This window comes from Puccinia triticina, chromosome 2A (assembly GCF_026914185.1).
Source record: "Puccinia triticina chromosome 2A, complete sequence".
NCBI classification, from domain to species: domain Eukaryota; kingdom Fungi; phylum Basidiomycota; class Pucciniomycetes; order Pucciniales; family Pucciniaceae; genus Puccinia; species Puccinia triticina.
The window spans coordinates 6,228,619-6,255,839 of NC_070559.1; the positions used below are offsets into that span (position 1 = coordinate 6,228,619).

Sequence of the window (27,221 nt, forward strand, 5' to 3'; positions counted from 1 at the left end):
CAATCTTCCTTGGAGGTTCCACATGTCAACTGCACACAGTTGACACAGTTCTTTTTTTGCAGTATTAGCAAAACATTTTCATTTTTACTGAAAATCAAGAGTTTGGGTGTGGAAATTGAGATCTAGGAAGCTCCTGAGTCCCAGACTCACGGGAAGTCATCCAGTTACAAAAATTTGGCCACACAGTGTAGAATTTTAGATATGTGCCTTTAATTTGGCACCAGCATAGGTGATTTTTTCCACAGAATGCTATACGTAGCTATGTGGTGTCAAAGGTTTGGGCCAGCCAAGTGGGTGAAGGAGGTCCTCAGGAGCCCCTAAATTTGCTGCTGGCAAGCCCCTTCTTTAGAGGCTTGAAACTGTTAATTTAGGCCCCGTTTTGCTGCCGCGTTATACGTCATAAATGGTCAAATTTATGATGTGCAACCCCCGGGGGTTTCAAAGTTTTGGTGGCAACGGGGGGCAAACTTTGGGTTGCGGCGTCATAAATTCAACCATTTATGACGTATAACACGGCAGCCAAACAGGGCCTTAGGAGTCAAGGTGAGTCCAGATGGCTTAGCAGTAACCATCACCCACAGAAGCTTGGTATCTCCCCTCCAACAACATAGTATAATCACTTTGAAGAGAGTGACAAGTCCGGTGTTTGAATCCCGGTGGACCCAACCCCTGGCCACTACCACTTTTACCCTTGCACAACTACACCCAACCCATTCAACCTTCAACCCACTTATTAGTTGTCCTCTTTACATGTATAAAACCTCTTCAATTTCAATACCCGTTACCCAATTTAATCAACCTGAAAAATGGTTGTGCCCCATCCACCTCACAAACCCACATCACAACTCATTTTCCCTAGTTGTTAATATTACCACATCCTCTACAGAACTTGGCCCCATAGAAACAAGTATTAGAAAAACAAACTACAAACATAAAAATAAAACGGACTTACTTCGCGCACTGCAAAAAACACTTCGCGCACTGCACAGTGCGCGGATTCCCAAACACTTCGCGCACTGCGGGTAAACTACGCAACTTTTTGAAGATTTTTCTTGACAAATCAATAGACAGGCTTCTCATTGGCCTCTCTGAATTTTTTGGAAGTTTTTCAAAGCATTCTTCTATGTTTAAAAAAATCATTAAAAACCAGAAGAAATGTTGGATTTGGGTGCCTAAAAAACAAGGTTCCCATAACCCAAAAATTTCAAATAATTTGTTGAGTAATGTAACATGTAAGAAAAGCTACTTCAAAACCTTTCAGGCACTTTGTGCAAGCATACAGGTCTGAAAAATAAGAAACTTCAACACATATTAGCACATTGCATCTAAATTATCCTCATTTTTCAGACCTGTATGCTTGCAAAAAGTGGCTGAAAAGTTTTGAAGTAGCTTTTCTTACATTTCTCATTACTCAAAAAATTATTTGAAATTTTTGGGCTATAGGAACCTTGTTTTTTAGGCGCCCAAATCCTACATTTCTTCTGGTTTTTAATGATTTTTTTAAACATAGAAGAATGCTTTGAAAAACTTCCAAAAAATTCAGAGAGGCCAATGAGAAGCCTGTTTATTGATTTGTCAAGAAAAATCTTCAAAAAGTTGTGTAGTTTACCCGCAGTGCGCGAAGTGTTTGGGAATCCGCGCACTGTGCAGTGCGCGAAGTGTTTTTCGCAGTGCGCGAAGTAAGTCCGAAATAAAAATGCTTGTAGGTAGATATAATGATATTCATAGTGTGCAATGCCAAAGGCAATACCTACACTTTTTTTTTAAAAAAAAAGGAATAAAGGCTTTACCTGAGTGGAGGAATTCCCATGCAATCTGGGACCCCCGCAGATGTTGGTTTAAACCCAAAAAGTCTAAATTTTCCCAGTATTTTGGACTCTACTAGCTAGATCACTTCAAGTTCTGGGAGGCCTGCAGATCTCAACAGGAAGTCATCCAGTCACTGCGCAAAATTGGAGGACATTATAGTGGCTAAAATTGTTAATTAAGGTGTTCAAAGTTGAAACTTGAAATCATAAAATTTTCAATACATAAAATCATAAAATCATAAAATTTTCAAATGATGATTTTATATGTACCATATTAGAAATGTTGCTCTAATTTGAATGTTTGGGTGGTACATATTTTTTTCAGCATAGATTTTATGATTTCATGGTGTGATGATTTTATGCAAGTCAGCTTTGAACACCCTTAATCTAGAGGGAAGGGCTAAAACTTATGTGCTAGTTAAATTTGATTGAGATCAAGTTTTCCCAAGCAAGTGGACAACAGTGAACACGAACACAGGGCATTTAGAGGCCTCGAGTCTAGATGCCACTCTAAATCCTAAATTAATACAGTTGTCAAAATCACAACCCAGGTCCCACACACATGAAAGCCATAAATCCTAAGCTTAAGAAAGCATGTTCATATTTGCCAAAAGTTTAGCTTGAGGGTGTGTATATTGCAATCTGCAGGCCCAACGGGAAGTCCTCTACATATTGATTGAGATAGAGTTTTCACCAGCAAACAAGGTTTAGAGTCTCCGTCTCAAAGTCATGCCTTTGCCTAGGCAACAAGAAGTCGTTCAGTGCAATGTTCATTGGGAAATTGCCCCAAAACACTACAGCTACAAGCTACAGGGTATGTAACTTGATGAAGTGACTGAGTAAGCTCGGTGCTACGTAGGGCGCCCCAGCCGCGCGCAGCGGTTCTACAGCGCGATGGTCCGGCAACCAGCCGAGTTTGTTCATCCAGCCTTCCTCCACCTCGACGACCAACGAAAGAGTTCGACCCAAGACGTTATACCACCTCCCAACCACTAACTTTTGATAATGGTGAGCACATCCTAGTCTTATCGTTCCGCCTGAACTCGCAATCCTATCCTATCCTCAAGCGAAGCTTCCAGCATTAGTCTGATGATGCTACCTCAGGCCTCAACCTGGACTGAACATCGCTCGCCGACCGGTCGGCTGTATTGGTTCAATGCCCAAACAGGCACTTCATCGTGGGAAAGACCAGAAGCTCTCAAAACACCAGCTGAACGTGCATTGGCAGCGACGCCGTGGAAGGAATATCAAACGGCTGAGGGCCGGAAATATTGGCACCACACTGTGACCAAAGAAACCACCTGGACTTTGCCTGATGCAGTACGTGAGGTTATCGAAAAAGCTGCTGCTTCCGCACCTCCTCCAGCACCTCCAGCGTCTTCTCAGCCTGTTTCTTCTGCTCCCGGTCCACCCCCAGCTCCCAAGCAACCCACCTTTGTTGCGGCTTCAACCCCCACCCCTGCGGCGACGCCCGTCACCACCACTGTTCCGCCGACTGGGACTACTCCTACAACCAACTTGCCACCTCGACCAGTCACTTCAATCCTCCATTCAGCACCTGTCACAAACCATGCACCCGTTCCAATGCCTGAATTCAAGAGCCCCGAGGATGCTGAACGTGCTTTCATCGGTCTTCTGCGATTGAAAGGCGTAACCCCTTCCTGGACATGGGAACAGACCATGCGTGACATCATCACCGAACCACTTTACAAAGCCCTCGACACATTGGCAGCCAGGAAAGCCGCCTGGGAGAAATTTATCGATAATGAGCGTAAACGTGAAAAAGAAACCCGCGCAAAGAATATTGCTCGGGTTCGTGGTAGCTGGAATGCTGGACTGGATAGCCTCGGCGAAGAAAAAAAAATTGTAGACGACCAAGGCTTGGAAATCAAACTTCCTGGAGCGTCTCCTAGACTCTGGTGGACTTGGGATCGATTAAAGCAAGAGGTCGAAAAGCGAGCCCCTGAGGTGTGGAAATTGTGCAGAGACGACGAAGAGCGGAAAGTATTGTGGGAAGATTACCTAATCGAACTCAGACAACGAGACACAACCGCCGCGAATCAGCTTCGAGGAAGACAGCAGGATAAGCTGACTAGTCTGCTTAGAGCGCATCAAGACAAACTGAATCTGCCTGGCGAACTTGAACTCATACAATGGCGAGTGGCCCAGGAAGCCATCTTACAAAGCGAGGATTTCCAGAATGACGAAGATTTGCGGAAGATGGATGACTTGGACATGCTTATTGTGTTCGAAGAAGAAATCAAACGTGCAGAGAAAGAGACGATGGAGCTGAAGGCGAAGCAGAAAGATGACAAGCGCAGGTCTTGTCGTAAAGCGCGTGCTGCCTATATCAAGTTGCTTGACGAACTCAAACTTTCCGGGCAGATTCACGCCGACACAATGTGGAAAGAGATTTATCCCATTTTGAAAGATGACGAACGTTTTCTCAACATGCTGGGATTAACTGGAAGCTCTCCTCTGGAGCTGTTTTGGGACGTCATTGATGATCTCCAACTCGAACTTGAAGAAAAGCAGAAGGTGGTTGAAGACTTGCTTGAAGAACGGGGCAAAAAGGTCAACGAGACTACGCAATTAGACGAATTCCTAACTTGGTTGCCGAAAGATATGGAGTCTTATAAACTCGATCCGCCAATGTTGAAACAGGTATTCTACATGGTAAGAATATCTACGTCCTTACAGCCGCTTTCGCTATCCTTTGTGAACTTCGTGTTGGCGTAGACTTACGCATATTTTTGTTCTCTCTACGCTATTAGCTTGTGGATTATGCTGTTCGAATAGCGAAGGAAGACAAGCGGCGTGCGGAGAAACGACTTCGGAATCAAATTGAGGATCTCCGCTACGCCCTCAAAAAGCTCTCTCCGCCCGTTCAAATTGATACTCCTTATGAAGAAGCCTTAGAACGATTCTCACACTTGGCCGAGTTCAAAGCGCTTGAAGGTCAAGATGAAGGTCGCAAAGAAGCCTATAATCGATATATGGAAAGAATCAAAGAAAAGGCGGCCATCGAAGATAAGAGAAGTCGGCGCAAAGAGGATGAGTCTTACCGCTACGAGTCAAGGAAAAAGGGGTCGCTTGCACAATTTTCCGATGATGAAAGTGTCAATTCTGCTAGCAAACGCAGACGCAAGGATCCTCTCGATGACGGCAAGCACCATCGACACCAATCACCTCGTTCCAATCGACTCCCTGATAGCCAATCATCTCCCAAGGGCAACGGCGAATATCGCAACGACAGAGACCACAGCACAGATCGTGAACGCATTCGCGTGGAGGAACGTGATGAAGGGAAAGAACGGGAGACCAATCCCACCTTGGACCCACCCACCGCGGACGCAGCTCCAGAGGGTGATCACGATAAATCTAGCAGTCGAGATGGAGAGCGCCGTAGAGACACTGAACGGGAGAAAACCGAAGATCGATCAAGAGATCGAACAGACACTCGAGATCGTCCAAGCAGCCGACTATCAGCCGATGAACGAGACCGCCGCAGGAAAGAATATGATCTTGATCGACATGGCTCCCGACGACATCGCTCATCGCGCAGGGGAGATCGAGATTATGATGAGGAATCCAAACATCTTGGCAGTCGTTACGATGAGGATGACGGGCATTTCCACGACAAGAACTCGGAGAACGGCTTATCAGAAAAACGGGCTAGAAGCCACGACCGGTCCGAAAGTCGCAATAAGAACGACCCCGCGGATCAGGATCGTGATACCAAGGTACGTTATCTATTTTGCACAACATTATGATTCCTTCAACCCCATATTGATGATGCTGGTGTAAATTCGATAGCGTGCTAAGACTGACCAACCCAAACCCGAAAAGTCGGCGGAAAAAAGCGATGGTGAGGAAGGCGAATTGGACGGTTAATGACATAGAATCGCTGTGTTCACTTACGTTGGAATCTCTTTGTAGTTATGTCCTCTCCAAAAGGCACCCCTGATCGCACTAGCTAAATGCCTCTCGATCGACGAAAGATATGACTCGTACTGACCACCCCACGCGTTACACACTTGCCGTTTGAAAGCCCTGTTCATGCCATGTATGCCAATACGTCTCATTCTCTTATAGTCATAAATTTTCTTAAAAACAAACAAAAGACCGCCTATACCAAGTTCCATTTTCCTGATGTTTTAGTGGAATCGTCGCATGCATATCCTCTAGCGTGACTCATCCGCACCATCTAATTTGATGTAAGCTGGTCCAATATCTGTCAAGAAGTTTCCGCAAGTACTGCCAAAAGCAATAAAAGCTACCAAGTCAACTGACGCACCAGACAAGTTGCTACAAGACTTGAGAGTGATATGATCTGATCTTGACCGCCTCAGCTGTTGGGATCCAAGCCGCCATGTTGTCTTGGGGATGACTCACGCCCGGCTCGAAGGGATTCTCCAAAACCCACTTGAATATCGCTGGAGATTTTATCTTTTCTCCTCCAATTCCAAAAATTCCGAGCGCAAGATCATCGCGTCCGACAACCCACCTCATATATGATGTAGCAATCGATGATGCTGGTGGTGATGATGACGGGCACATCAATTACGACATTTTGCTTGATGCTGGTCTCAAGGGAAAGTTCTTCTCAGAAGACAATCCCAAACAGTTTAGGTGAAGTACGAAAGATGTAGTCCTCCCATCTGGCATATCAAGATGACCGCCAAATCTTGGTCAAGAGAAGCATGGTCGACTCAGTGCGCACAGTGATATGGCTTGTTTGCTTTGCCACTCCCCAGGTGTTTTATGATGTCTTTGTTGAAGAGCGTGGAAAGCTTCCTATATACAACAAATCGTTGTCAGCCTTTAATACTGACTGTTTGGTGCAGTGCACACACACCATATGCTCAAGATCACTCAAAGAAACTGACATTCACGGGCTCGAGGCCATCTACATCTACTACAGCAAATCAATGTCTGATTTGTTCCCTGAAGCAAACATCCAACCGAGCCATCATTCCGCTCTTCGCATTCCCGAACACCTACGTAAAGGACCTGGGGACCTCTGCTATCTGTTCCAGAGTTTGCGGGCAAGAGGCGTATTGGCTCCTCACCTAAAGATTCGCACAACTCAGATCGGTTCATTCCTCAGACAAGATGAAGACAATGCGAGGGTCACAATTTTGAAGCCAGATAACTGCATATATACTGAGGCCAGGCAGTGGAAAGAAAACCGACGTGCCCTGGTTCAGTGTATGTATCTATTATAAAGATCACTTGAAAATAAAACAATTGGTGATCATGATCTCCGAAATTCTTGATCACTCACTGCGCCAAATGTCATTATGTCTCCCCCCCCCCAACAACAACAACTCGATTCTGACAAATGTTATATCTTCAACAAATGTTGTAGGGAAGGTTAATTCTGAAGATACGCTGCTTGTGAGCGCTCAAGGTGACATATCACTGGTGGCTTTTGCCTTAAAATACTTTGTAAATCCCGTGGGGGTGCGCGCGAGGGGCGCCTGCCTGCCAACTCAGAAGGCAGGGACTGACTAAAAGGCCCCGTTTGGAGCCGATATATGTAATTGCGCGATATAATCTGGAAACTTGTGACATCTGATCAAGTTTTGGCGGACCTGATCAGATGTCACATAGGATGTCATGCAAAAAAACTTATATATTGGCTCCAAACGGGGCCTAAATATTGTCTTTCCCAGAAAGCTTGGACCCGAGAAATTTATGAAATTTTGTTGTTCCCAAAAAACATGGAGATACACGTTTAAAGCTCGCAGTTTCTGCCTTTTGACATAATCTAATGTATGCAGCTGGTGGATGACACACTCTGACGAGTATCATACTCATTTGCAAATCCTGTTGTTCACTATCTGACAGGTGCCACTTGCACTTACTTTCTTGCGGGTGCCACTCGCAGACATGCCCCATCCATCCGCCCAACCAAAATCCTCCCGATCCAAAATCCTCCCGATCCGCTCCAGCTCCGCAAACCCAACCAAATCATCATCCTCCAGCTCCACAACCCAACCAAATCACAGCCAACTATGACGGAAATCATGCCTCCCGCTCCGCCACCGGATAACAGCAAATCACCTTTGCCAGAAATCGAATCACCTTTGCCAGAAATCGAATCACCTTTGCCAGAAATCGAATCACCTTTGCCAGAAATATCAGAAATGGCTGCACCTGCTGCTCGGCAACACAAATCCGAAGAACCCAACTTGCCTGATACACCAGCTCCGCAACCGGTGAACAGCCGACGTCAGCCCTTGAAAAAGAGTAGTGATTTACCATCCCAGCCAGTGAGTTTCCCTCCTCCCTCTTACCCTTTAACAAGAAAGATATTGATTTGTAACTGATCATTGTACATATGGTTGAGTTATAGTCAACTCAAATGGATGTGACGACTTCGTTCAAACTCTTTGTATCTAAACGAGGCAAAAAAAACATCAAGAATTGGATGCCAGTTCCATCCGAAGTGGATTTTAATGTGACGATCATTCCGGGGAAAACAACACTCGAGGAGTTTCAATCACTTGTGGCGTTGGGATGTGATAAAGCGGTTGCAAACACGGGTAGTTTAGTTCTTGAGGTGCTCGGGAAGAATAAGAAGAAGCATGAACTGAATTGGTTCGTGAGCATCCCCCGAGTCAAGGGATGGTTCAAATGCGACTGGGTCAAGATAACCGATGTCAACTCCTATCAACTTTGGATCGATGCGTTTCTCAACACCAAAGTCAAAAACCCGGAGGCTTTCTTGACACTCCGCATGACCAATCCAACCACGGTTATCAAACGCGGAGTACAAGCAGACCTCTTGGCCAAACAAGCCCAGTACCAACAAGCGGTCAAAGATAACCGAGCTCTCAAGCGCAAGGCGGCGGGAGATGACGAAAGCAATGGTTCTGCGGCTGGTACTGACGAGGACGATGAGGAAGATGAAATCGACCCGGAAGACTGGAACGATGTTAACTTTCAAATGCGCAAGATTCTAAATGGCTGCGCTTTAAATAAAGATTACAATACGAACACGCCGGTCTTCATCAACCCGTCGGATCCCAACAAGTACGTTGTGGTCACAATGAATGCATGTCAAGAATGGGCCATGTGTATTGTGAGCTATTTGAACGTTTGGTCTATTTCTGTATATTTCTTACTGATCTATCTGCCTTTTTAGCTTGACCCCGATATGCCTGGAGTTAACTTGACGTCCTCCCCAAGAAGTTTGCTACCTTACTGCATTCGTGGAGCAAAGAAGACCAAACTAGCCGATGCCGATCCACCACAACCGTTGCAATCCGATTTATTGTTGCGACAGTTTATAGTTGAGGCCATCACAGCAAATGTAGGATCATTGGTGGCCAATGCCAATGTGGCATCATCATCGCAGCCATCCACTCACATCGCGCCTGCCCCTCCTACTCCTCCAGCTCCGTCTTCGGATAGTAATCCCGACTTGAATCCACCGATTCTCGAGTACTTGCAGTTTTTACGACTCAGAGACGTATCAATGGTTCACAAAATCCTCATAGAGAACGACATCATTTCCCACAAGTACTTCCGCCCTGGATCTTCCCTCTCTCGTAATGAGATCCATCAATTTGGCTTGACGGTAGGCGTAGTTACAGCTTTGGTTGATAACGTTTGTAAATACAATCAATATCTAGCTAGAAGATAATTTGTACGACTCGCTTGTGTGTCTATCTATCCTGTACTAGCGTGTGTGCGAGTTTTGTCTATGTTGGTTGGTTCTCTGTCTCTCTTCAATGTCATCATACACGTTGTCCATACACATTGTCTCTGCTGGTTATATTTCTCTCTCCAATGTCAGACGTCTCTCAGACTTCTCTCTCTCAACTCACAGGAGCCAATGATTTGGACTTAAGAAAGTTGTAACATGGATTGGTGCTATTCCTGGAAGTCATGAGTGTAATAAAATACAGAAATAAAAAAGAAACAAACATGGAAACATGGAACAGTGAGGGAATACTCAGAGGTTATGTGGAAATACACTGGAATACGGGAAGACTATTCCCAGAGGTCATGAGGAAAAACAGGCAATACATGAAAAATAGGAATACATGTCATATCAGCGGGGAAGGGGTAGCCGGCGTTCCATGTCTTCCACGCTGCGCAATATATTCATAGTCCTGTTCGTGATCATATTCTCGGTCATCGTGCCGCTCAAGACGTCCAACACCTTCAACTAAGGCTTGCGCGACGCCAATTGGAAAGCCAAGACCTATGAGCTCGGCCTCGCTTGACGTTCAGAAGAAAACCCAGTGGTGGATGCCCAAGCTCATCAAGCGGCCGCGTGTGTATGTGTCACCTTGATCGATCAAAGCGGCCCGGAGGTAAGTCTCCATTTCGTAGCTTTCTAATCGCGGGGAGGCTGGTGGGATTGGAATTAGCGGCGCAACCGTCGCGGATTGTGGGATCAGAGGCGGTTGTGGACCAGTCGCTGGTGGTATTTGTTCATCCACCGCACGCGTACCCATGGCGGATGAACTCGTGAGGACCTCAATCTCTTCTTCATCGCCCGAGTCAGTTGGTAGCTTGGGACCGCTGAGCCGCCGGATTTGAGCGGGAGGTGAGTTGTCAGGATGTGAGGTACTCTTCGGCGCATCATTGACCAGGCCCCAAACAAAATGGCTGGTAGGAGGCGGGACTCGGACGCTGACACCAATGTGGTTGTGGATGACACCTTCTGCCCATTCGCTGAGGTGTTCATTCTTCACATGCATGACTTGCCGCCGATCGAATGGATTAACAATAGTTATCCCTTGAGGACCGACTGCCGACGCATAGCTCCGGATGGTGTCTACAACTCCGTTCAGGCGAGTCTTGCTAATGCTCTCGAAGGTCTGTAAATAAATCAAATCATTATCAGATTATGAGAGCGGACACTGACACTGATGAAGCAGAATCATACGGTCAGAAGCTTACCTTATCTCCTGCTGCACAGCTTGGGTTCTCCATCACGAGCTCCAGGTCGGTACGACCGGGGTAATTTTCATACGCCACATTTGAGAAGCTGACCCAATCGGCAGCGCCGCCAATCTCGGCCCTTACAACGCGGTCCTTATGGTTTGTAATGGACGCCACCCACTTGATCCTGCGCTTATCATGAAGGTCGAGTATAAGTTGGTAAACATCATGGGTTGGGTCTCCCGACTTCAAGTGAGTCAAGACCTGTTCTTGAAACTTAGGCCAGGTCAAAGACACAATGTCTATGACTAAAGGTTCCAGAACCGCAACAGGAATGATTTTTGTCCAGTTTTTGGAATGCGGGAGGAGTGTGCGGGTAGGACTGATCATGCCGGATATTTTTGAGACCTCCATGTAGAAAAGGTAGTCAATGTTGAGGGGCGATGGACGTGGTACTTTAAACATATTTTGCGACTTGTCAGAAGAGCTCATTTTGTATTGAGTGATGGATGGAGGAGAAGTGAAATAAGAGGTGGATGAGCGAGTGGGAAAGGGAAAATCATACCAGCACTCAGCTCCTTTTATGGTGCTCAATCATACCCACGATGGCAGGCAGATATACCGACAAATATCACTGCGCCTTGGTGACCGATGTCATTTTTCTCATGAGTCTTTCGATTGGCGAGAACTCACAGCAACCACATGGACTGTATACTTACCTAGACATAGACCGTACCCTCACCGCTTCAGCTAGACATAACTAACAGCGCCTTGGTAACCAATGCCATTGTTCTCATTAGTCTTTCGAATGGCGAGTAGATCGATATCGATTTGACCACATGGACCGTACACTTACCTAGACATATCCTAGACATATACCTAGACATAGACCGTACCCTCACCGCTAGAGCTAGACATAACTCTCACATCTCACCAATCACATCTTGCATTCTGTTGGAGACAAGACTGACTAGATTGCACAATACATGACATAATCAGATTGATAGTTTACATGACAACGAGATAGAGAGATATAGGACCAGATGAATAAAACACAAAAATAAGGAACTACTGGGGATAGTGCCTCAATGATGGAACTGTGTAGCCGGCATGTCGATAAAGCTTACCACAGAGATTCTCAGTCATCACGTGTGCGCAAGCACGTCGAATGTCCCATTCGGGATGTTCACTTAATGACATTGCCTGAGTTCGGCGCAGTTGTCCCTTGAGGATGCCAAAACAGAGCTCAATTGGATTGAGCTCTGGGCAGTAAGCTGGAAGGAAGATGAGCCGGACGCCTGCCGCATTGCAGATTGCCCGAACTCGATCGCTGCGGTGAATCTTCGCATTATCGCAGACTAGAACCGAGTTGGGCGCAGGAAAGCGATTCATTTGTGGAATCTAGGGTGGCGGTCAAAGTAATCAGGAGCCTTGATGATTGAAACTGCTGTATTGAAATTGGACTAACCAGGTCCCATTTTAAGAAATGCTCAAACTTCCGAGCGTTGAAAGTATCTTCCCGGACGGTCAGAGCCAGTAGACCATTAATTGAAATCGCCGGGAGGATGCTGAGCCGGATAGGATTTGAACGCTGGATAAAACGAGCCGCCGGAGTTCCTCGTTTGGAGCGTGCGTGCGTCCGAAGCAAGTCGCGCTCGCAAATCGCACTTTCATCTGTTGGAAATTCAAAGCTTTCAGCTCAGCACTGTGACGCCATGAAAAGGGAAGAGATAAGGGCGGGCTCACCTGTGAAAACCAGGAAGTTGGCGGGATAGAATCACATTTTCTCCACATATCTGAACTTCTTCACTAAGCATTTCTTGGAGTTGAGGGTCTCAGCCTTCTTCAAAGTTATTGATAAGTGGTTTACCAGGTTCTTGTGAACCGCACTGATGCTGAGCAGAGTCCCACTCGAGTCGTAAAGCCGCTCACGTATCTCGTCCAAGAATAGACCAGGTTCGTCGCGCACAAGCTGGACCATGAACGCCGCATCCTCGGTGGTCATTGTTCTGGGGCGACCAAGGAGCTTGTACTCCTCTGGATTGCGGATTACTGATTTAGTTTGTTGAAAGATGTGAAGCCACCAATTGAACGACTGTTTTGAGATTTGATGGCCTAGAGTTCTTTGGATAAAGTCTCGTGGATGGCCTTTGATTGACATTCTGACCGCAACTGCCTTGATTTGGGGATCGTATGGTACGTAAACCATTTGTGAGGTGAATTTGGATTTTGGACTGCGATGGAATGATAGGCGAGCGAAATGGGTCGGTTGGCGGAATGAGATGCTGGGCAGAAACGACTTACAGCTTGGTGCGTTGGGAGAGTGACTTGGATCGGATGGGATAGTTGCCAATTGGCAATTGGCGGGTTTGACAGTCAACATCGTGCTAAATCACATTGCATGATATTTGACAGCTCAATTTGGTTTTTGCCAAAAACAATACCCCGTCCTATCTCATTCCAACCCCATACTCAGTGCGATAAACAAAATTTCATAAATCTCTCGGGTCCAAGCTTTCAAGGAAAAATAATAAGTTCGGCAGAATTTTAGTCAGCAGAGCGAATATTCAAGTAAGTCGGTCGAAGGTGCTATCCCCCAACTTTTTGTCTGGATGAGCTTCACCTTCGGGTAACTAAGAGCAACATGTAAGGGCCCTAGCAAAGCGCTCTAGGTTAGCTCGAATGGAGCTACTCCCATTGAGGATAGGAGATGCTTTGCAGCGGGGTGCTATGTCCCCGCGGTCCCATCGGTAGGAATTAGTTGAGCCAGCTCTTGCAGCGGCTCCGCTAGAGGGCAAATTCGCCGTTCTTTCGCAACGCCAAACTCGTCGCGTAACAGCAACTCCGCTGGGGATGCTGGTCCAGTGGTATCACTAGGGGACCTGCATACCGTCGCATTCAAGGCCTGCCTAGCCAATCGCAACTTTGAAACCAAGGCCATGACCCGGCAGGTGGTCAGTCTCATGAATCGGCAACGGCATGGCATTGCTACGTTCAACCAAGAAACACCTGCGTCATTCCATTTCTGCCTCGTCCCTTCATGTGCGCACACTTGCATTCTGAGGATATAAAACCCTGTTACCATGAGGTCGTATCTTCTCTTCATCCTATTCCCAGTTTTCCCTTCCCTTCCGTTCTATCATCTTTCAGTTTGCAGTTTCCCAATTTACATTTCCTCGTTGCATATTTAGATCCCAATTTTACAAGAGCTGTTCTCCAAGCATCTTTCTGATTTCAGTGTTATATTTTCCTGCTTCAAGACCAATCTTCCTTTTTCCTCAAATCCGTTCAAGCTCCCACCATGTCAGGCCCACTTCCTGCTGTCAGTGCTACCCAGTCCCTTGTAGTTGCGAATCCGGACACTACCACAGGTTCCACGCCAGGCTATCATTTACCTACCGCTTCTCATGAAAATCACCCCTCTGAAGTCGCTGAGAACGCGACGCAGCCAGAGATTCAGGAAATAAGCTCGATTGGCGAAGAAGATATGAATAGTCTCATAGGGTTTCACGGTGAAGTTGCAGAAAGCGAGTTGGGAGATACCCCAGTGAACGAACCCGGGCCACTTCCTAGTGTCGTCTTTATGATCCCTCTTCCTCCACCAGTAGTTGGGAGACGTTCTAAGAACACGACACCTTTCTTGATATAGTAAGATTTTTTTTTCATTTGGAGACCAATCCTAAATTTATTTTCTCAAATGCGTTCCTTGAGTCTAACTTCTTCCGCTTTACGCAGCTCTCCCCCTCGTCGCTCATATGAAAGACCCGAAAAGAATGAAGAGGGAAAGAGACCAAAAGAAAAGTTATTCAAGCGCGTGGTTCGGGTCTACCAGAAGGAAGTTCGGAAGGGTGAGCAGGTGAAACGAAAGGAGATACCTAATGAGGGCAAATTCCGCAAAATCGTAAAGGCCCGAGCTGCACTTGTCAGAGTGAGTAATTCAGGCATTGTACCGGTGGAAAAGCTCCTTGCAGTTTTTAACGAACAAAATTTTCCTGTAGGGTGCATCAATGATGAGCAAATGGCTCCCTTCATCTTGCGTTGAAACGCTTGCACGTGTACCCCCTAAGCACAAGCTAGGCGAAGTAAGCAATTGTATTGCAGATGCCCTCGTTAAAAGTCATCATGACTGATTAATTCTTATTTTTCTTGAAATCCAGATTTTAGTCCTTTACCCAGAGTTCTCCGGGGAAGCTCGTCCGGAAGGATTCGAGCAGCCGTACCAACCCACCGAAGAAGATTTGTTACACGACTTGAACGTGTTGCTCAGGAAGACTAAGAAGGGGATTGTCGTCAGATTGGTTGTGTACGTCTTGAGCTCTGCTTTATCTGGATGTTCAAGCTGTTCTGGGGTACTCGAAGCTGATTTGGGCACCCGATTTTTAGTGTTTCCTGCTTTTTACCGATTGCAGCTGGAATGTGCGTATATTATCACTTGGATTCTAGGGTATTCAGAGTGTTTGCTGACGAAATATCACTTTCGAATTCTAGTGACTTTTTCGCTCCGGTATTCTTTGTCGAGATAAGCATTGCCTACTTGGCCTTCCAAGTCTACGGTCTACGCAAGGTCAAGGCCCTTACTAACAAGAAGGCCAACCAAAAGAAGATCAAAGATTCAGCGAAAAGTACTCAAGAAGCTACTGATGCCTCCTCAACTGAGGCCGTAGAAATTGGCACAGAGGACACGGCGACAATGCCGGCAGATAGCTCTGACGACAGCTATTTCCGAGTCAAACCTATAGAAGAAGCAGCATTCGAATCTGTTCAGAAGTTGCTCTACAACATTTGCAGTCGAATTGATCCTCTTTCGTTCCCCCCTTCGAGTGCCGAAGAAATCGAGCCAAGCGAGCGATTTGAGACTGTGCCCGAGCAAAGTGGATCCGGAGCCGAACCGCTTCCAACAGGACCCAAGAAAACTGTCCTACCTCCGACATTACACAAACCCGCGCCCGAGACAGTGAGAGAGATCATAAAAGTCTTTCAACAACATTTGCCTCAAGAGATTGTAGACCGATACGATCTAGACGAAGAAAGATTGGCGAACGACTTGGCCAGATACTTGAAGAAGGCCTCTGTGGAATACGTCACATCCTTAAAAGGGCGTCCTGAAAGCGGAATGATCAAAAGAACGAAGAAGTGGTTTTCAAAGCGAACTTTGATCAAGCAGGAGCGCAAGGAGAAGCGGGTCATTAGGAAGCAAATCAAGGCCGAACTCGCCGAGCAAGCCGCATTGGATCAGGCCGAAGCTGCTAGAATCTTACAAGAAACCGAGCAGAACAATCCGGAGGCTGCCATCACTGCACCATCTCAATCCGAGAAGAAACTCAAGAAGCAAAAGGCAAAGGAGGAAAAGCTTCTTAAAAAGGCCCAAAAGGGCATCAAGGCAAAGGGTAAGAACCCAGTGGTAGCTTAGACTTTGTCTGTTCTTTCTTGATTTTGGTGTTTGTCTTTGGTTTTTCTGTAAATATTTTCTCCTGGCAATCTGCCACTTGAGACTTTTCTTTTTTCTTCTGTTTTTACCCTTGTATATATAAACCCATGTTAAGCATTCCCCCACTTTCAAATCTTTGAAGCTTTTATAAATCACATCTGTTAGAACTTGCTACAATATCATTGAAGGAATTATCACCATACCACCTGAATCGGATACTTGAGAAAGCCTAGAAAAGCAGTAGCGAAACATCTGGTTGGTCTTTCCAAAATGGCTTGGGGAGAAAAGCCACGCCTGCTATTGCCCTCAACCGTTGCCTGTGGTCAAAGTGAGGTGCTTGGATGAGCTCTGGATGATCGGAGCCTTATCCTGCAGGATATTAAGATAGAAAAGCGTATTTTGCAATGTATTTTTGGGCTACTTCTACTCTAGTTTCGTGAGTTTTAGGTCAGACCCTGCCAGCTCGGCTGAGGGTGGCTTAATCTCTACTGTACCACTTCCCCTTCACCTGCTACCACTTACCACATACCACCTCGTCGTCTCCAACATCGTCTTCGATTGTCCGGTTTCTCATCGTCTCCAGTTCCCATCCTCCTTCAGCTTGATCGAAATCGCCTCCATCGAACAATCTCCCCACCATGGCCTCACCTGCTCATTTCGCCCTACTCAGAGCGGAGTACGCTTACACTCCTCAGACCGACGATGAGATCACCTTGGAAGAAGACATGCTCTACTATTTATTGGATGATTCCGATCCAGAGTAAGCCATTCGCTATGTCAAATTCCCACGACACTGGTTAGGAACTTACCCTATCCGTTCTCTCGTTCAGGTGGTTCAAAGTCAAGCTCAAAGCCTCTCCTACTTCCGCCGATCCTCCTCAATCTGGTTTGGCACCAGCTAACTACGTGGTACCAGCTCCGGCACTTCGTTCGGTCACCGCCCTCTATGCTTATGAAGCTCAGACAGAGGACGAACTGGTAAGCGTACAACTGGCGTGTTTACAGACAAGTGTGATGTTATTTAATCATTTATTTCGACATTTGTTTACAGACAATACAGGAGGATGAATCACTGCAACTGTACGAAGAAGATGGAGACTGGTCGCTGGTTGGCCGGACGTCAGAGGAAAGCGGCAGGGGCGTTGGTTATGTGCCCACCACGTACATTGCAACTACCGAAAATAATCCGGTCATCAGTCAGGTAGAGGAACCAGCTTCCGAGGTTGTCCAAACCCCCGCCAGTCACGCCGGCCTCTCCATTCGAAACCCTAGCGTGGATCCAGAAATCACCACCTGGTCGGTCACGGTGAGCAAGCCCGGTCATTTATCTTCCTCAGCCCCATCTTCAACAAAAGCTCATCAGCACACGACTTTCATCGTTAGGATATAGATCATAAGAAAAAGAAAAGAAAGGGTACGTTAGCAATCGATACAAGCTCCTTGATTTTTGCTAGTGAATCCGACAAAGTAAGTTTGTTTCAATTCACGATCCCTAGAGTAGTCACGTCTATGCTAGGGAGCTGACTTTGCTTTCTCAGCTGGGTATCCAAAAATACGATCTGTCGAGCGTGTCGATCACCAAAACGGAAAAGGGAAAACATCTTATCCTGCAATGCGGCTCTGAGGAACGCCACTTCCAAGTTTCAGAAAAAGACTTGGATGAAATCGTACTCAGGATTCAGCGTTTTCAGCAGCACCAACAACAAACCCCTGCATCACCTCCCAAGCCCAAATCCAACGCCGGTCCCGCAATTCTCCTATCACCTGCTATCCGCCCTCCTTCTGCGATGGCTAACCCCGACAAGCCCCAGGGAGTTAATAGCCGCAAAGTGTCCTTTGCCGCTCCACTAGGAAAACCTGCGACAGCTTTGTATGATTTCGAGGCTCAAGGTGAGGATGAACTGACAGTGGAAGAGGGCGATCGGTTGTATGTTTTGGATGACACCTCAGATGATGACTGGTGGAAATGCGCCATGCAGTCCGATGGGCAGGAGGGTGTCGTACCGGCCAGCTATATCGAATTGGACCAGGGGCAACCCTCAGGGAACCAGGAAGCTGCCGAAGCTGCCATGACGGCTGCCGCTGCCGAAAGTGCGAAGAATTGGAGGATTCAAGAGGAAGAAGACGCTCGATTAGCTCAGCAACTTGCCGACGAGGATAGCTCGGAAGCACAATTAGAAAATGCTCGAGCTGCCGATCGTAAGCTGGTCATCGCCCGCGAAGCTGAACAGCGCAAGAAGGCCGAAGCCGAACTCGCCGCTCGTCGAAAGAAAGAATCGGAATCCAGAAGACGCGAAGCGGAGCGCGCAATGACCAATCCAGGATTTTCAAATGGACCTTCGCCTCCAAAGCTGGCTGCACGCCCGGATTCTGCGCAAGGGATGAGCTATCAAGATGATAATAGCGCGACCCCTGCTCCTCCTCGAAGACCCGATTCTGCGCCGCGGGAAGGTAGATCCAGTGAGTTGTACAGGCTTGACTATGTTGAATGCAAACCCACCCAAGTGCTGACCACAGCACTGTCTTTCGGCTCGTTCACCACCTTATTGCTGGTGCAGAACCCCAAGGTCTCATCCGTACCTGGCGCGATAGAACTGGTCAATTTAAAGTGGAAGCCGAATTTCGGGGATTGCAGAATGGGAAAATCCGACTTCATAAACTCAACGGGGTCACGATCGAAGTTCCTCTGTCCAAGATGTCCCCAGAGGATGTGATTTGGTTGGAAGGTGCTACAGGGAGAACTCTCAGGAGCCAAGACGTCGACGATGTCCCCCTTGCGAATCTGGCTCTCAGTCCCAATCGCCCTTCTGGTCGGCCTGCTCCATCCGAGCCCCCAAAGCGGCCCACCGCTCCTGCCAAGCCGCCAGTGGATTGGTTCGAGTTTTTCCTCAACGCTGGGTGTGATTTGGATGATTGTACCCGCTATGCGACTAACTTCGAAAGGGATCGGATTGACGAGAACCTATTACCAGACTTGGAACCAGGTACAATGCGAAATTTGGGATTGCGAGAAGGCGATGTGCTCCGTGTTCGAAAACATATCAAGCAAAAGTATGGCAGCTCCGATGGCAGTGACGCGATAACCACCCAAATCCAAAAGGACGAAGAATTGGCCAGAAAATTGCAGCAGCAGGATGTCGCCCCTGCTCCCAACATATTCACCAATGGTCCCAATGGGTCACTTAAAAATACCCGAAGAGGACGTCCTACTCCCAATCGATCCGGCTCCTCTGCCGTAGACATTGACTCCATCACAAATGCCAAAGACCAGTTGGTTGATACTCCACAGGTTGGATCATCCTCGACAGCTGCCGATTCCTCACTGATTTCCATCACATCACCCATTAAGGCGGGTGGCTTTGATGATGATGCCTGGCAAGTCAGACCGAACTCAACCACACCTGCCGCACCAGCACCTGTCGCCAATCCTCCCGCCCGATCTGCTTCGATCAGCGCAACACCGGCTACAACAGGGGATTTGAAGTCGACACCAGAGCCATCAAAACCTTCATTGACTGACGAAATCTTTGACAAGATCATGAATCACGGCAAGCAGAGTGAAGCGGCACCAAGTCAGTCAATCCCACCACAAGCATCTATGCCGCCCGTTGCTCCCCAACCCACTGGCTTTAATCCTAACGGACCCCGTGGGCCCTTGGCTCCTGTTGCTTCCAACGCACCGCTCTTGAACCGTAAGTAGCTCATTAAAGTTGAACTCCAAGCCGCATATACAGGTTATTAATGATATTTCTGCGTGTTCTACATTTGGCATGTTAGCCCTCGTGCCACTCAATTCGACTATGACTGGTTTTGTCCCGACGCGTCCGAATGGTCTCCAACCACAGCCCACAGGCTTCAACTCTCAACCCTCATCAATGGTATCGAGCGGGTTCGCTCCAAACCCGATGGTCATGCAGCCTACTGGTATGGGTCTTGGCATGGGCAATCAAGCCGGGGTCCAGATGATCCAGTCTCAGCCCACTGGGATCATGCAACCTCCTGCGTTCGCGATGATGCAATCTCAACCAATAGGTATGATGCAATCCCAACCAACAGGGATGATGCAGTCCAATCCGACAGGGATGATGCAGTCTCACATGACTGGAATGGCGCCACAGCCGACCGGAATGAATCAAATGGGACACATGCAGCCGCGTAGGTTTCCAGCATACCACGCTATGAGTATCATTTGATAGCTGATTGACTTGCTGATTGTATGTATACACAGAAATGACAGGCTTCAATCCAGCTTTCTCGTCCGTCTCGACTCCGCCGGTGCCCAGTATTCCTTCTATGTATGCTGGCCCTTCCCAGCCGCCGGTCAAAAGCTTCAATCCTAGCGATATCTTCGGCCAGATGAAGACCGGACAGTTCGCTCAAAATGCGAGCGCGGGGCCCCAGGATCCGAACAAGTATAATGCGTTGCGACCGCAGCCAACAGGTGAGGTTCTTTAGATTCAATGATTTTGTGACGATGAGGGGAAATATCGATGTGGAGTTGGCCATTAGGTACATATGGATGCGCGGCTGATTTTGATGCTGATTAATTGTCCAGGTTTCGGCTCGACTGGCGGGAACTTCACACAGCAGTTCATGCCCAATAATGTCCAGATGCAGCAACAGCAACTGCAACAACCGGGTATGCTCCAGCCATTGACAGCTCAACCTACCGGATTCGCTCCTGGCGGTTATCTCGTCAATCAGCAAACTGGAATGCCGCCTCAGAATCAGTTTCCTAATCAAAATCAACAATGGAGAGGCTTCTGATTGTGCCCGCCTCTACTCGTACACACCTTAGTTTGGCTCTCTCTTTCTTCGGCAACCAAGTATTTGCCTTTTTTTCAACGACTTACGCATTGAGTGATGATTTGTCCACACAACTTGCTCCCTCCTATGCCCTCTTCCTCTCGCCTTGCAAATTTTCATCATCATTCATCGTTGCAGCTTTTTTCCCTTTTTCCGCCTACACTTGATTATTGCTTCCTATTTCTTTCTTTATTTATGGTAAAAATACGGGTTAAATGAATTGAATATTAACAAGCAAGAATGTGTAATGATTTGGAAAAAAAGAGTGGTTTTTTTTATAGGTGTCTAAGCCTTGTTATCCTGATGTGTGTGTATGTAGATATTTATCAGTCAATGTAACAATCCACTTCACACTTGAGTTTTTTGTTGCCCTGTTTGGTTTTTATACAAGGAACCAAATGGCTACAGCAAGCTTTTTGGCAGTTCACCCAGGAACATATTTACTGATATATATATACATATACGAGGCGATAGCCCCCAAATTTGGGGCTCCAGGGGTGTGAAGTAATAAATCCGTTGAGTCTGCTCAAACGGACTCGGGGACAGGCCATAGATTGAAACTTGAAGGTGTTGAAACTGCAACAGCCCAGGGTCCATTTCTCTCCCTGTCACACATCTGTCACTCCTTTTTCCTCCCTCCAGATGAATATGCTTGTTCACCTTCTGCCCACGCCTTGTCCCCCAGTTGTAATAGCTACAAAGTCTGCTCATCTGGATAATCAAAACATCATCAGCTTCTGCGCGCTTTTCCCTGAGACCAGTGAGTCTCTTGTAGTGAGGAGCCTTTTTCCTCCTCACAGCTAGCAGCTTGACCCCTCTCTGGGGTTCCTTCTCCTTTTTGGTTGCCTCAGAGCTTTTCTCCTCTAGGCCTCAAACCTCACTCGAGCTTTCTTCCTCAAGTCCTCATCTGCTCTCCAGTTGTCTTTTCAACAGAAGGTTCTGTTCATGACCATGTGGAGGTGGTTAATACCAAAGCAGAGCATCAACGCCGGCGTTACTTGCATACCAACGCCGGCGTTACTCGCATGACAGATATTTGTACTGATTTAAGGTGTTCAAAGTTGAAATCACAAAATTTTCATTACACAAATTCATAAAATCATAAAACTTTCAAATGATGATTTTATATGTACCATTTTAGAAATGTTGCTCTAATTTCAGTGTTTGGGTGTACATATTTTTTTCACCTCAGAGTTTTATGATTTTATGGTGTTATAATTTTATGCAAGTCAACTTTGAACACCCTAATTTGTTTGGCCCCAGAGGCCATTTCTTTAGTTATATGTAGATATGTAGATATATATGAAGTGCTTGTTGATTGGACATTGAGCACTATGGTGATACTAGTATGGTGTAAGCCCACAATGAGGCTTAATTACATTAGCCTGGTTCACGTTGGGCCTTGACCAGCAGGATTTTACTATTTGAATGCCCTTAAAAATTCATACATGCTAATTATGCCATCCAGATTGCCAACATCCTCAACATGTTGTACCGCTGATAGGACAGCAAATCCACAAAACAAGATACATACAGTTGTAATTACTCCACTCTAGTTGTACAGTGTGATATGTGAAATCAAAAACACTATAAAAATATTAATCAGGTACAGTGGGTCATCTAATGTTTTTGGCACTGCATTTTTCATTGCAGAAGCTCAGGCAACAGACACAAAGTCATGGGATTGGCTGCAGGGGTGTAAAATAAGTTCCCAAGAATGATTATGACAGAAAAAAAAAAGTGAAAAATATGAAAAGTGTGGAAATTTTCCAATTTTGTGTTGAGGTGTAGTGCTTTTTGTTTCATGTTTTTCTCATGTTTCTCTGCTTCAAACCTTTCCCTCATCTTTCACAGCCGTGAAATCTTGTATGTAGTAACCTGCGGCAGCAGACACGTGGAAGCTCTTTTCCTCATCCTTCCACAAACTCACTCACCCTGTGTTCTGCTGACCCAGGTTAGTGCTTTCTTTCTTTTCCTTTTTCTCTTTTATGAAATGAATCATCCTTCCACAAACTCACTCACCCTGTGTTCTGCTGCCCCAGATGATTCATCTCATCATTTTGTGCAAATTTCTCAGAATCTTTATGATTGCTCAAGCCAAGGAGAGAAAATTACAGAGCACAGTATGGCATGTGACAGGAATGATAAAAAATGAAAAAAAAACTGAGACCATTTTCAATGATTTCTGTTGGATCAAATAAATCTGGTCAAATTGGCCTGCAGGTGCCAACTTCTATTTCAGATGGGTGGATACCTCATTCATCCAAAGAATCATTGAAAATGGTCTCAGTTTTTTTTTTTTTATCATTCCTGTCACATGCCATACTGTGCTCTGTAATTTTCTCTCCTTGGTTTGAGCAATAATAAGGCTTTGTTTGGAGCCGATATAAATATAGGTGATATAATCATTGGTTAATTCAATGAAAACTACAAAATTCAACATAAAGCCTCCAAATATTTTTTCTAGGCAACCTACAATACTGATCTCTTCAATTATGAAGTCAGATTCAACTGATTCAGTCATATTCAGTACTGTAGTACCATTATATTGCTTTTGACCAAAACAAAGCAATATAATGGTATTATGGTGCTGAAGATGGCTGAATCAGTTAAATCTGACTTCATAGTTGATGAGACCAGTACTGTAGGTTTCCTACAAAAAAAATTGGATTCTTTATGTTGAGTTTTGTATTTTTTATTGAATTTACAAATGATTGTATCACCTATATTTATATTGGCTCCAAACGGGGCCTAAAGATTCTGAGAAATTTGTACAAAATTGGAAAATTTTCACACTTTTCATATTTTTCACTTTTTTTTTCTGTCATAATCATTCTTGGGAGCTTACTTTCTACCCCTGCAGCCAATTCCATGACTTCAGGTCTGTTTCTTGAGCTTCTGCAATGAAGAATGCAGTGCCAAAAACATTAGATGACCCACATGTACAAAAGAGGGGATGAGTCAGAAAGGTTTTGTCTGAATGTGTATGTAGTGTTTATAAAGTGCCCGGTGCTGCCCGGTGTCACTGATTTCTGTGAGGTTAAGCTGAATACAACATCTCTTCGGTTAAACTCGTCTTCTCCAGCACCCCATTAGGACTTTTGTTCCGACTCCTCACTCCTAGATGAAAGCCAAATGTCTTAGATCCTGTCAGCGTGTCAGTTTGCGGCTGCTTGTGTGGTCCCTTCGGTCCCATCCAAGCGTAATTAACATGTATTAGCGATGATGATCATGAGTACTTGACAGCTGTTGTCCATGGATGTCAATCCTTGAAATCAGCTGATGGGCGTCGAGTTTCGGACAGCCATCTACTTTGGGACGTAGGCATTCACATGACCACCTCCAGCTTCAAGTGTGGAGAGCGTAAAAGGCATGAAATTGCGTCACACTGAAACAATCCACCAGCACCTCCAGCCGGCCCTTAACTTTTCGTCGCACTACACAGTGAAATTCCCACAAGGCTTAACACTAGCAAACGAAACGCTTTTTACTCGATCATCTCCACGAAAATACCCCCTATGACAACTTTCCAACATCCCCGAAAGCCAAAGTGCCCGGCTCTTGTCCGAAGCTCTAAGGTTAATGGTCAAATGACCTTACTTGATCTCCCTGTAGAGATTGTGCTTAACATCATAGCCTGGCTTCCCCGGTCGGCAAAAGAGGCGCGGCGCAAATCGAAGCAACACTCAATCATTCAGTCCTTCAAGGCGCTAAGGCTCACTTCTAAACCTTTGGCGGGAATTGTTGCACCAGTTTTGCTGGATGCGGTCAACATCTCGAGCACCTCTTCTGCTCGAGGTTTCCTCAAATGGTGCACGGATTGTGCTGCTCAGAACCGTGACCCACCTGTGCGGCGGCTCAGCATCAGAAATGTTGGGCACCCTTCCCTCAGCGTCAATCCTCAATTGGTACCCTACGATGTCTGCGAGGATATACTCTCAGTCATAGCGCCCGGTTTATGCGAACTGAAGATTGTCTTCTATGACTGCTTCGAATTCTCCGACAAAATTGCCAATAGTTTCCGACGGGCGAGAAGGCTCTGGGCTCTGCACCTCCAGATCAACACACAAACCCCTCAATGCACCTCCGTCCCGACAACTGCAACACTCGACGCTCAGGTCAACTTGAAACTCCACAACCCGTACCCTTTCTTGACTTCCCTGAGGGCCCTACCCAGTCTTAGCGAGTTGGATCTCAACAACTGTCTTGATCATTGCATGCCCTTGGGCAGCACCGGACAATTCCCTTCGCTTCCCTGCGTGCAACATTTGAGGATAATCATCGACAATAACTCTACATCTTCACCAAGCCACCCGCACAAATTCCTCTTTGAGCTCTGCAGGGCAATTTCTGACAGCCTCTTAATCCTTGAAATTAAGGGCTCCCGTTACGAACCCAGTAAGCTCGTACCGGTACTCGCGGTCGCTCGGCGGCGTTTGGAAGCACTCTATCTCAGCGACGTAGTTTTGGTTCAAAAGTGCCGCGAATTGGATTTCCCTCGATTACGAACATTTATGCTGGACGACTCACGCTACTTGACCAGGGGTGAATTTTACTCGCCAATGTTCGAGCAGATAAATACCCTCGTGCTGCGAAGATGGATGGGGACAGACGTACCTCTGGATGTACCTGTCGAAGCATTTCCAAATTTGAACCGTGTCGTTCTTACTCACACTTCACATCTCACGCCCGATATCACTTCACTAGTCAGACAGTGCCAAGATGGCAACATCGAGTTGCTAGCATCGGCTAAGTCTATGAACCTCAAGGAAATCTGGGTAAGATCCACATCTCACCAACCCTCACCATGAAGTGCTGCTTCACTAGCTTATTTTTTTTTTTTGGTTTTCCTTTAGACCGTTGATACAGCCGAGGCCCGCCATCGTGCTCTCCAAGTACCGTTTGGTCATACGTCGGAAGCTTGAGCTTTTTGCTCTAAAAACCAGATTTCTGGATGCTCAACTGAATGTTTATGCTTACTGCCTCCAATTTTCTGGTAAAATTTCTTCATCTTCTTGATTTTTTGGTGTATTTATGGCCTCAATGAATTCAACATCTTCATGGCTATGTGCAAAACAATCCAAATTTTTTAAGTGCTGAGTTGCCCCTTGGGAAAAAGTAAGAGAAGCAACTGTGCGAGAATTCCAGGACTACCCTGTATGGCTACTTACATTGCGAAAAATTTCACCGAAGTCTCTATGATACAAAAGTATTACATGGCGCGTGAACATATCAGGCCTGATCAAGGTGTCAAATTGGGAAGAGAGCAAAATTTGGGCACATGGGATTTTTGCCCGTATCTCTGAGAGCTGTCAAGGCATGCTACTTCAGATAAACTAAATGAGAAGATTTCTTTTTGATTGGAAACTTGTAGCAAACAATATCAGCCTCTTGAGCTATATCAGTAGATGCAACATCAGTACCTTTTACACATTCATTTATCACTGGATGACTTCCCATCAAGATCTGTGGGCCTCCCAGAAGTGATCTAGAGCCCAATAAGCTAAACTTCCCTGTGAAAATCTAGAATTTTTGGGTCCAAAGCAACATCTGGGAGGGTGCCAGATTCTATGGTAAGTCATCCACTGCTACACTTGGCTGTTATAGTATACGTTCTAGACTTCTATTGTACCTTTTTTAAGTAAATTAAAAAGAGAACTAATAGCCTTGAATTCCAGTTTGGATGAGGACTTCCTTCTTCAGATCTGTTGTAGTTTTTTCTTTGCGGAGTTCAGATGATTGCCAACTAGTTGCTCAATAAAACTATCTAGCAGGTTTCATATCCAGTAATAGCAATTTTGTGTTATTTGAACTTTGCCAGTGCTGCAGCCTACTTGCAGGTTGAAAAGTTTACTGGGAGAATGTAATTGTGAGTCCTGCTATTGATTTGATACACTTCAAGGATAATTAAATTTCCCAAAAAAAAATACTCAAAGTTTGAGGTTGGGAAAATCATTGAAAAAAAATCACTCTGTACTGAAAAAAAATGCAAACTGAGCGTGCTCAGCCAAAAAAATAAAAATGTGTCAGACTGAGTAAAAAACAATGGGGCACATTTTTGGGGTGATTTGTTGGATGGGCCTGCACAAGGCCCGCATGGGCCCCTAACAGGCCCGTTGGGCCCATTGAAAAAGTAATATTTGTTTGGAATTCTGATGCTCTGCTAAAATGTGAAATGGGTCAAACTGAATAAAAAACATGGGAGTACATTTTTGGGGAGATTTTTTGGACAGGCCTGAATGAGGCCCACATGGCCCCCACATGGCCCCCACAAA

At 46.0% G+C, this 27,221-nt stretch overlaps 5 protein-coding genes across 5 annotated transcripts; all 5 read left to right on the forward strand.

Moving 5' to 3' along the window:
- Positions 1-2,813: 2,813 nt before the first annotated feature.
- Positions 2,814-5,788, forward strand: PtA15_2A667 (uncharacterized protein; the record flags this gene model as incomplete). Its single annotated transcript, XM_053166710.1, has 5 exons — positions 2,814-2,816; positions 2,913-4,484; positions 4,583-5,551; positions 5,625-5,676; positions 5,748-5,788. 5 exons carry the CDS (start codon positions 2,814-2,816, stop codon positions 5,786-5,788), a joined length of 2,637 nt encoding a protein of 878 aa, XP_053017905.1.
- A 723-nt stretch (positions 5,789-6,511) lies between these two features.
- PtA15_2A668 (uncharacterized protein) lies at positions 6,512-7,036 on the forward strand (the record flags this gene model as incomplete). The annotated part of the gene is made up of 1 exon (XM_053166711.1): positions 6,512-7,036. One exon carries the CDS (start codon positions 6,512-6,514, stop codon positions 7,034-7,036), a length of 525 nt encoding a protein of 174 aa, XP_053017906.1.
- Positions 7,037-14,013: 6,977 nt separating this feature from the next.
- On the forward strand, positions 14,014-16,122 carry PtA15_2A669 (uncharacterized protein; the record flags this gene model as incomplete). Its single annotated transcript, XM_053166712.1, has 5 exons — positions 14,014-14,360; positions 14,448-14,640; positions 14,711-14,794; positions 14,870-15,015; positions 15,096-16,122. The coding sequence occupies 5 exons, from the start codon at positions 14,014-14,016 to the stop codon at positions 16,120-16,122; spliced, it is 1,797 nt and encodes a 598-aa protein (XP_053017907.1).
- A 656-nt stretch (positions 16,123-16,778) lies between these two features.
- PtA15_2A670 (uncharacterized protein) lies at positions 16,779-20,907 on the forward strand (the record flags this gene model as incomplete). The annotated part of the gene is made up of 9 exons (XM_053166714.1): positions 16,779-16,900; positions 16,971-17,118; positions 17,192-17,446; positions 17,524-17,607; positions 17,679-18,600; positions 18,699-19,832; positions 19,918-20,295; positions 20,369-20,581; positions 20,696-20,907. 9 exons carry the CDS (start codon positions 16,779-16,781, stop codon positions 20,905-20,907), a joined length of 3,468 nt encoding a protein of 1,155 aa, XP_053017908.1.
- A 3,557-nt stretch (positions 20,908-24,464) lies between these two features.
- Positions 24,465-25,871, forward strand: PtA15_2A671 (uncharacterized protein; the record flags this gene model as incomplete). Its single annotated transcript, XM_053166715.1, has 2 exons — positions 24,465-25,724; positions 25,803-25,871. The coding sequence occupies 2 exons, from the start codon at positions 24,465-24,467 to the stop codon at positions 25,869-25,871; spliced, it is 1,329 nt and encodes a 442-aa protein (XP_053017909.1).
- Positions 25,872-27,221: the final 1,350 nt, after the last annotated feature.